The following is a 10976-nucleotide window of genomic DNA, read 5'->3' on the forward strand; positions in this document are numbered from 1 at the left end:
TAGATCACTGCGTCTACTTCTGAGCTCTTCACGGCCCTGCGCTGGTAATCATTTCTAATTATTTTTCAAAACATATTTCAAACAACAAACGGGAAAGCTCCTTGTGATTGGGACGAGTATTCTGGGTACGAAATAAGTTAAAGATGAATATATGAGCACGAACGGGATCATAGCCCATATCTGTATAGTTAACTAATATCATTGGACCTCAAGTTAAATACAAATACTTATTCATCAATGGAAATATAATATGACAAAAAACATTTACTTACAGCAGACTTCATTGCTTTTAATAGATTTGTTTCTGGCTTGTATACCATACTAAAGTAAATTTCATCAGCATTAGCTGGTTACTCCGTCACAAACCCATGCAGTAAGTGATAAATGGATAACAACAACCATTGTCACATTATCGTATGTAGCACAACCCAAGCAGAACATAACCTTATCAGAAATAACACAAATCGCATAAATTTTTCACTATCCCTCCATGATTTTTTATATTGAGTGCAAGAAACTACAAACCTTGCTGACGTTAATCTTTATTACAGTAGACCGACTTTATACAAATATACAAATATACAAATACAAATACGTGGCATTTATATAGCAAATATTCTATTGCGCTTTACAACTGCATAACACACATTTAAAATATATACATTCAAAATATGAACAGGATTCTAGAACTTAAATTTAGAGATTTAGACATGTATAAATACTATTTTATACCATTACTGATATTTTGTATTTTAACAAGAGTACACTCATTGTTCATGAAACTGACTAAACAAATGTGTTTTCAGTTTTTATCTAAAGCTTGCTTCAGACTGAATGTCTTTCAGATAGCTAGGCAGATCGTTCCACCTTTTGGGACCAACGACGGCCATAGATCTGGACCCAGTTGTTCGAAACGTTAACAGGCGATTAAGCTAACAGCCGATTAACTTTTAGGGTTATATTTCAACATTTCAGAAGACTTAAAAAAACAGAGTTATAAGTTAATAATTACGTGCGCTTAAATGTCTTCACAGTAAAAACAAAACATCATACTAGTGTTTCCCACAAAAACAATTATTTTGAATAAAAAAAATTAATTGGGGGTTAGTTTTACAGCTAATTAAAGTTTCGAACAACTGGGCCCTGTCTGCTAATTTTGTTCGCCGTCTTGGGATGTTAAAGTTAGTGCCACTTTACGAGCGTAGTCTGTACCGTTGTCGAGTAAGTACAAACATTTCCCTCAGATATACTGGAGCTACTTGATGACTTTTGAACTCGTACCAGAGATGGACTTAATACGCGTATGTGTTGCCGCTTTAGTACGCTTTATATGAAACTATAGAAACTGTAAAAAATTGCTTTTAAATCTTCCTTTTGTAAAAGTGTGCATTTAATCGAGGAAGAAGACACATCGATTATACATATGAAAATATATGGTGATTAGTTCAAATATTAAATAATATATAGCAAAACAGTTATTTCATCGTTGAATAAAATCGATATTTCGAATTCTGATGCATTGCAGTTATACAATTAAAAGCATCCAGTTTTCAGGCAACGATAAAATAATGTCGATTTTGATGTGACATCCACCAAAGTTGCCTATTTTGTGTCATTAATAATTTTCAACACGTTTCTGTGACGTGTCCTTACTTTGACGCACTACTAAAACAAGGTCAGTTGTTACAGTATAAGTGAAATATAGCTCTCACGAAATACAGTGAATACAGAATAAAGAAATCTTACACGCTGTTAATACTAAATTAAAACTAAATTGCTGTGGAAAGCAATCACGATACAAATTGTTTTTGGAAAGAAAGTTTTTGAAAAGTACTTGGTTCGTAAATGTGCAATTAGTAACTAAGTTTGCTGAGAAGAATGTGGTGATTACTCTAACCGTTTTATTTGATTTCCTGTCGTCTTCTTCAACATATTTAGAGAATTATATAAATTATAAGTTTTGAATTATTATTCAAAGTTTTCATGAGCTCGCACACATGCGCATATGTAGCATATGTCTGGATGTTTGAAATCAAAGGTAAATTATGTCTGTACTGGTTAACTATGCAAAGACATAAAATGTTTTTCCCTCGTTTAAATTCTGTTTATTTGTGGCTTTTACACATACCCTCAAACCAAATACTTGAGAAAAAATACATGAACTTCTGTTGTGAGCTAATGGTGTATCCATGAGTGTCATGAAGTTGAATTATTTTATTTATTTTTAAATTTCAAAAATATATAACACTCCCAAATTCCAACAGAAAGAAGTGACTACCGAATAGGACAATATATGGGATACATTGCTGAATTCTCAACAGCAGGTCTTACTAAAGTAACCCGACTAAATAACACTTAACAATTTATACAATTAATACATGCTAAATTTACGCACTGAGAAATCAGACTAAAATATAAGACGGACCAGAGCAGGTAAAGTAACATTGATGCAGTTAGGTATAATATATTTCAATAATAAATGTAACTACATGTAAAGGTGAATTACTGGTACGCGTTCGTTTTATTGTATGTTTAAATACCCAGCATGTGGTTTCGGAATACAGAACAGTGTAATCTATAAAACATATTTTGACATTATAGCTTTTCATAGCCGTGTACATCTACATGTATTGAACTGCTCATTAAGTGTAAAGCACCTTTTTAGCTACAGTATATACTTATTTACTGTATGTACACGTACAGTTACACTGTATATATAAAAATATATGTAAAGAAAATAGTAACTTGAATTTAATACCATTTAATATTTCTAACTGCTAAATAATACAGTAAGGTTTTTAGATATTGAACATCAAAGTTTTATGACAAAGATCATATTCATTGACAACGTTCACAAGTCAATGACCTGTTTCCATATTATTTTGTCTTATTTCCTGTTTATCTTGTTCAGTTTTGTATTTAAATTCAGTCTGAATGATATTTTACATCACACACAACGGTCTGGTCTCGAACAGTTCCAATTACGAGTTTTCCGTTCGCATACGTTGCAGCAGTAGATGCTTTCAGTTCTGAACCATCATCTGCATATATTTCTTCTATTTCTGACACCATATTGTCACGCATCTTGAATCGTAGTACCTAGGAAAACAGAAGTGTAGACATTGAATCAAGTATCAATGTGATAAAGTTATTACAATGTTATCTTGATCTGTAATGTTGTATTCGGCTCTAGTGGATTTTGCAAGGCGCTTGCTCCGAGTTTGATGAAACCTGGCAAATCCACGAGAACTGAAAGCATCATTGTAAATAAAGGCACTGCTTTGATGATTCTTTCATTATATATATACCTATTCTACAGATATATCAGCAAAAGCTATATAAATTTAGAAAAGTAAGACTGAAAACTGGTTTGAAACGGTGATCTTTTCACGCATGGAACGCCGAGATGCCATCATTAAGTTAGTTCTGACGTCGTAACGATAGCAAGAATATTTTTCCGTATCCAATTGGAGTTGAATACAGGATTCTGTATTCGTTTGTGGGATGCATGCAGAATTTAAGAAATAAAATTCGTACGTAAATAATAAGTGCACTTATTTTGATTTGACTATAATTTATTAATTTCAAGAGTTCATTCCTTTAATATGCGGGTTATATATCACTGTTTATATGTTTATATTTATTTACAAATATAAAAGTGGTATTTTTATGGCAAAATATGAAACTGGTGTTATAAATATCAGTTCTTACCTGTGAGGGATATGCAAACCCGAATAGATTCAAGACACTATCAATAATTTTGTAGGCAATTGGATGACAACCTATGTAGAGATCGCCGGTGTCAGGGTCAACTTCAATATTGTCCGGCATAGTGTCAGTGTACACCTCCTAAAGTACAATTTGCATTATAAAATCTTTTTTTTTTTTTACATTTCTCTATTATTTCAACTGTCGTGATATAATTGCTATTGTTCATATTCTCAAACCGATTAGATATTTATATAAAACAAAAAACTTTATTCAAAATAACGCTTCATTAATCTTATTAAAGCTGACTGATGCTTTTGGCTGGCGGTGTAAAATGCACATAAAGAAAAGAGTACCTACTACGGAATGAACATAAAAACAGAAAACAAGTATATATATGCTAATATGATTACCCAAGACTTTTGTAGATTATTAGTGCTATCCCTGCTAAACCCAAGCAGCTTCTTTGCATCGAACTCTGATACATAAACAGTCCTATTGAAATAAGAACAGATCTATGATGAACATGGAGATAATAAGGTGGCAACTTACATTTTTAACATTTTGAGAAAATCGCAAAAAGGGATCTTTTAAAATTCCGTCATTTTTATAAAGAAATGAGCATTTATTTTGTTTTGCCTGTATGTAATGACTATTAGATATTTGATTGTGAAATTATTGAGTTCAAGAAGGTTGTATAAAGAATTTTATTTGCAGTTTGCAAAAGCCATTTACACAAAGTAAAGACATATTGAGGGGCTAAAGGTGCTATTGCCGTTGGCACAGTTAGAAGTAATTGTTCGTCGAAGTAAAAGGGGCCAACTGCAGATGGTACCTTTTACCGCTATTTTTAATTACAATCATTCGCATTTGTGAAGAGGTAAAAAATGGAAACTGTAACTGAATCCTTTTACCGTTTGTAAAAATGTGAAATGCTCATTTACTGTAAGTTCAATTGTTCACTGTAGCATTACTAAAGTAAAATGTGTTGTAATCCAAAACAATATTAGTTTGTGATCCAAATAACTGTCTTTACTGACTCACTGCGCTGTTTTAGATTGTCTCACCTCACTGACGGAAGCTTGTCCCTTTACAGTCTTACTACTTGGCAGTGATATATAGTAGGGTTCGTATTATTTTGAAATTGTGCCAGATGTTACGAGCAACAATACATCGGCCTTCTTTGCAGTGGAGATTGGTACCTTCTCCTTATACGCCTGTCGTGGTCGCTTAAGAATACTTTTCTGCTTGCTTCTACTCATTTTGGAAACCACTTGCATCTCTTTAATATGGCTCAGCTCAAAATCGTAGTCCAACTCATGACGTAATTATCACTTTCATTTCATTTTCATTTGGCACTGGTCCTTTTTGGGATGGAAAAGGGACAAGTTGTACTCATTACAAAATATATTTCTGTACACTGCTTCTGTTACACAATGACTTCTGCGTTTCTTGCATTCTTCAGCAAAGAGCGAGTACATTCTTCTGATACTAAAATCTTGTGGCAGGTACTTCCTGTTTGTGTCTTTTCTGGTGTAGTGCGAGTCTACCGTTGCAAAACTGTCAATGTGTTCTTTGACAAACGCTCTGTCACTTTCAGATGTCTTATTTGGAGTTGGTGCCCTCCCTCTGTTATCCGTCCCAGCAAACATTCCAGACTTGTTTTGTTTTATTGCATTTTCAACTGTCTTTTTGCCAGTATCTAGTGTTTTCAAAAAATAATTTCTGCAAACCCTTACTTTTCTCTCTTGAACTGTAAAGATGTTAGAGTTTGAGACTGTTTTCTTAATTTTATTTTCTAGCTTGTTGCTACCGGTAAAAGGTTCCAAGTACAGATATTAAGTGCAGATAGCACCTTTTACCATTATAAAATATGTAAAGAGATGCAACAAGAAGGTGCCAAGTATACTTGGAACCTTATACCGGAACAAATTTAGCCAAAAGGAAGTTGGCACAATATAATTCTTTCATTTTTGCCCATATAAGGATTATACCAGATATAAAGGACATCAAGTATGCTTCAAAAAACACAAAATGTCATTTTTGACCAAAATTACAGTTGGCACCTTTTACCTTTGAACCCTCGATATTATATTGTCACATAAATTCGATAGTTTACCATAATCTGTCATAAATACATGCCTTTAAAATGTTTTTAAAAAGAATGCGGAAAGTGTAGGGCAAGGTGTTACTATAGAAAGCTAGCAATGCATAAAATCTTACTTTCCATCCGGTGATATATTTATACCATTTGGCATTTGTAAATCAGACACCACTTGGCGGGCTTTCTTTCCGTCATAGTACATGACTCCGCCAGTTTTTAACCGTAAATACATCTCTGCGGCTTCCATATATGTATCTCGACTTTGCCAAAATTTGGTTATGTAAAACTTGTCCTTCCCGACAGCTACAAGGTCATTCATACTGAAATCAATAAAAGCATTCAATGAAGAATATCATGTATATATTCTAAAATAAATTAATTAAATTAACAGTCGGAAATGTTGAATACTATTATTCAAGGTACGTGTTTGTTTGTCTGCGAAATGTTGCATGAAAATGATATGTGCGTTTCTAGTTTTCTTGCATAATTTGAAATATGCATGTATGCAAATCCAAAACAATTATCTTTTATAATTCAAAACCACCTACTTACAATGTAAACAAAGGGTCTGTTATGGTGCGTATGTATGTTAGCTCTGTCGGGCTTGTCATTTCGAAAACTTCAACTCTGTCTTCTTTGGATGGATGTGTCAATGTGTACAGATACATCTTACCTGGATAATACACCGTAGTTATTGTAATTAATGTTAAAAACCGATATAAATAAAAATACATGTGGTAAGAAAGGATTCTGCAAAGGCATTTAGTACATGCGTTTTAGGTTCTTAAGGATTGTAATTATATATATATATATACAAGAGCATTTTTGTGTTTTACATTACATGCCTTCAGTTGCCTTTGCGTATGTTAGGGTTTCACCTGGCGGGGATAACTTTTATTTACACTGTCCTGTGACTTTAGAACATGGTTGGGGTAAGAGTGAGGTTAGGTGCACCATAAACCGGTTTAAGCTCCACAGTGGTGGTTTTGCCACTGACCGTTCCAAGGCGGTGCCCCACTGTGTTCCTTTGTTTGTTTGTTTTGTCCTTGTGTGTTTGTTTTGTGTGTGTGGTGTGCGTATGATGATCGCGTGCGCGTTTGGGGAGGCTGCGTTTTTGGAACGCGGCTTTCCCTGTTGGATATTCTTCCTTGTTTTTTTTAATAAAATGCCTAAATTATTCCCTTTCGTATTTCGTTTTAAGTACAGAATTATACTAGTATCGGTACGGTTTTAATATCATGAATGCAATTAATGAATTTGAATTAAAACACCTTGTACAATTTTGTTATATTTTCAAATTGTATTATTCTGGTTCAAAAACTAAATGTAGTCATATTCATAGATTTCTTATTTTTTGCATTTATGTAGTATGCAGGTCGTCGCATGCTTTGCTAGCAAATCAATTGGTATATCTAAAATAATGAAAAACCCAAAGACATTATGGTACGAGTTTTATCTGCAAAACACAATATGACTGAAGTATACATGTATTTGTTACTTTACCTGTAGAAGTGTCTCTCCAGGTAGTTATACCATGAATGCCACCAAGGAACTCTTCTCTATTTGGTTGATTAAGGATTTTCATGGTTATAACTTCGCTGGTGTTCAAATTCAAATTTTTTATCTTTCCACTTTTAGCTCCAAATTCAAATCCCTACAAATTTAGATATAGGTAAAGACTAAGTGTTAAAATCCTTATCAAATGTATTTAACTTGGCTAAGTGCATAAATGTATACTCAACATTTACTAAAATTACCATTAGATATAATTCTGGCTGCCATAACTTAACTGACGCAATTTTTGTTTTGTGTTGATCACGTTCATTAAGTTATGGCGTAACCTCATACTGGTTTCCAGTATCGAAACAGCAACATTTGCGCACTTCCTCCCGTGAGAAAATGACGACTTCACACGAAGTTCGTCGCACACGGTTATCTTTGAATATCAAGAAGATTTCGATATTTATGAATTTAAATGAATTATAAATATAACCATTTTTACAAGCATACCTTAGAAGGTCTAAATCCACAAAAGGTCAATAAATAACGATTCTATACCGCCTTTCTGTTTTCATAATGAAAAGTAACCTTGATGACGTCACAAATGCAATGGTGTGATCAATATTGCAGACTGCGGTACCCATTGAAAACATGTGTGTATAATTCGTGTTCCGATAGTGTAACATGATTTATTCTATGTCCGATCAAAAGAAAAATAGATTAGAAATATTCAAAAGTAAAAGGTGAATTCATGGCATTTCATTTAATACAATTATAGCGTGACAGATATCTGACACGATTTCTGGTTAGGTTTCGATACGGTGTTGAATTTTTAAGTTGAATTTTTAAGGTATATTAGATATAAACTTACAGCAGATATAAGAATAGTGCCGTCTCCAATATGTGTCAAATCTTCGGATCCACCATCTAGAATTTACAAAACATCGTCGGCATTTAATATTTTGCTTAAAATGTGTTTGAAACTCATTAGTTATATTAACTTCCCTAAAACTTTTGATAATTTGAACAGATAAGTTTCTATAACACTGCTGAAACTAAGTCTGAAGTACCAACGTTTGAAATCCAGTTATTTAGGTTTATTGACTGCGTTTATATTAACAGGCGAGCTTATTTCTTCGGCCAAAACATCTGAGTGTATCCTCTGCATAAGTATATATTCTAACACGATCCGCAGCAATTGCTATATAAACATATAGCGAAATCGCCTATACATGAATCTACGATAAAATATGGTTGGCTGTTACATTTCACCCCCTATGATTGTAACATAAGAGATTCTACTTCAGTTCCATTACATACGAATTATTTCAGGGCCAAACGGTTGAAAACAGCATTTCAAAAACGTAAATATGATAAAAAGTCATAATGACTTATGTGTAGGTCTGTAAAACACGTTCTGATCTCTACGAGCGAATTCAATTAGCTTAATTATGATTCAGCGGTGACGTCATAAATGTATGACATAAAGTGTGACGTCATAATGATGTGACGTCATATAAAAGTTAAGCTCGTCATTCATAACACAGGGTCAACTCGCCTAATTTGATGATTCTGTTCATAATTAGTTTGCGAGCTGTTAGATTACTAATTTATGAATACTACTCAAAATTCTGATAAACAAGAAACAAATATCTATACGTTCCATTGGCTATGCAACACTCTCTAACCATAGGGGGTAAATTGTAACAGCATATGACCCGAATGACGTATTACGCTGAAAATGTAGTACTGTAAAATGCGAATTATTTGCGTTGTTAGAATCGAAATAATAAATATGTTCCAATAATTTTATCAATTAATAAAACATGGGCAGTCGTTTGGATGTGAATAATTAAATCACTCGTGCTACGCACTCGTGATTTAATTATTACGCATCCAAACTCCTGCCCATATTTTATTAACTGATAAAATATAGGAACAGATTTATTATTTCTTAAGTCAATTTGATCAAAACCTCTTGGCATACATTTTCATACAATCTTAGACTTTTGTTTGGACGGCTATTCAGGCCGATTTAAACAAAAAAAAATGTATGTCTGATTGACATTTTGGTTCCTACGATAGAATATAGCATAGCGTCATATTGTCTATGTAGTTTCATTAGTTATTCATAATCCATTGCTAAAGTATAAAAGCGAAGAACACAGCCCCGATGGAAATTATATAATATTTTTACATGCGTTTAAATATGCAACAAAAATTATTTGATTTTTACATTTACCTTATTGATATAAAGTTTCTTGCAGCAGAGCCTAAAGGTTCCAAGATTTTCAGAAATCAAAGTAAAATGAAAACGGTATTTTTCGCTTGAGTTATTGTCACTTACATGTAAAATGACTTAAATGAAATATTCTTAACTTTCTAGAGATTTACAGAAAATGAATTGAAATAAAGTAAACCCTAAAATAATATTTTCAAATTATTCTTTAACAGAAGAAATGTTCATATTAAAACATGCTAACCTTCTAAGACATATTTACACTGCCCAGGTTCTACCTTGTATATATACTTCTTGTCCCAGTCTAACCAGTCTCTGAAATAAAAAAGTGCGGATAACTAGAATGGTATCTGATATTCTCACCTAAGTAAAAGCATGTACGTCCTCATATCAGCAAATACGTTCGACATTTGTGATCAGATATCAATCATTTTGGCACTGTTAACTTGACTGAATTTTTGAAATTGATCTGTATAACATTTCATGTATCGTCGCTTTCCGCAAAACATGCTGAAGTGCAAGTATTTATAAAAAGCTAGCAACCAGACCCTGGTAACTTAGCCGCACATGTCAGACGGCGACTTGCCTCCCGGTCATTCATAATCGTTAACGATTGCTCTGGAGTTTAAAAGGAAGTGTACCAAATGAACAAATGAATACAAATGTTCACAAACTAATCTTTGTATTAGCAATAAATATTTTTCTCACAGTCTCGAATAAAGTAACTCCTTTGTCTGGCATTAACGTTTAATGCTTAGCATATGGCAATATCAGAATAATGCTTGAATATTTAGGTACTTTTCAAGAATGTATAAATTTAATCTTAAGTGTCATTTTCTATTTTTTTTAAAAAACAACACTTTTTTTTATTTTACAGAGCATCATTTGCCGAAGAAATAGATACTTACCTGTATTCAATAAAGTAGTAAAATCCGATGCCAAAGAGGGCTAGCGTTAAAGCACAAGTAAACATCTTGGTAAGCTACAAAATATATTGATCAGATAAATAAATACTATGTCTTTTAAGTTCTTGTAATGATCTACATGTAGTAAATTCCTGGTATGAGTCTATATATTGGTTTATTAAAGGTACTCTTTTCCAAATGTCTTCATCCATGAACATAAACAAGTGTATCACGTATGTGGGGTAACATTCAGAACGTCTTCTTGAAATGTTTCACCTGGATAAACTAATTCTATCAGACTTTAAAGGTAGTTGTCTTTCTTCAATATTATCCTACTCATAAGCCTTTCTCGCTTTAGCAAGTTTCGTTTCTTTTTTCTATAGCGAAACAAATAGAATATATAAATTGCGAAATAAATTAAATAGTTTTCCAGATCTGAACATTTATTTCAAAGAAATATGTATACCGTATTTATGAAAGGCAGGTTTAGATTGGAATTAATGAACTTAACCCCTGTTTC

At 32.9% G+C, this 10976-nt stretch overlaps 1 protein-coding gene across 1 annotated transcript; it reads right to left on the reverse strand.

Annotated features, from left to right (window-relative positions):
* Positions 1-536: 536 nt before the first annotated feature.
* Positions 537-10748, reverse strand: LOC123524990 (serum paraoxonase/arylesterase 1-like). Its single transcript, XM_045303653.2, has 9 exons — positions 10460-10748; positions 9796-9866; positions 8184-8239; positions 7316-7466; positions 6365-6485; positions 5932-6132; positions 4122-4203; positions 3712-3849; positions 537-3099 (listed from the first exon to the last, which is right to left on the reverse strand). Exons 1-9 carry the CDS (start codon positions 10522-10524, stop codon positions 2926-2928), a joined length of 1059 nt encoding a protein of 352 aa, XP_045159588.2. The 5' UTR covers positions 10525-10748; the 3' UTR covers positions 537-2925.
* Between the last annotated feature and the right edge of the window lie 228 nt (positions 10749-10976).

Source organism: Mercenaria mercenaria, chromosome 3 (assembly GCF_021730395.1).
Source record: "Mercenaria mercenaria strain notata chromosome 3, MADL_Memer_1, whole genome shotgun sequence".
Lineage (NCBI taxonomy): Eukaryota > Metazoa > Mollusca > Bivalvia > Venerida > Veneridae > Mercenaria > Mercenaria mercenaria.

What these genes read in the sequence shown, in the direction of transcription:
- LOC123524990 (XM_045303653.2), bottom strand. Translation starts at nt 10,524, where the DNA reads ATGTTTACTTGTGCTTTAACGCTAGCCCTCTTTGGCATCGGATTTTAC. An exon ending in GTGTAAATATGTCTTAGAAG is followed by an intron (nt 8,240 to 9,795) that starts GTTAGCATGTTT and finishes TGTAAATTCTAG; the next exon opens with ATGGTGGATCCGAAGATTTG. An exon ending in AATATATCACCGGATGGAAA is followed by an intron (nt 4,204 to 5,931) that starts GTAAGATTTTAT and finishes TTATTTCAATAG; the next exon opens with GACTGTTTATGTATCAGAGT.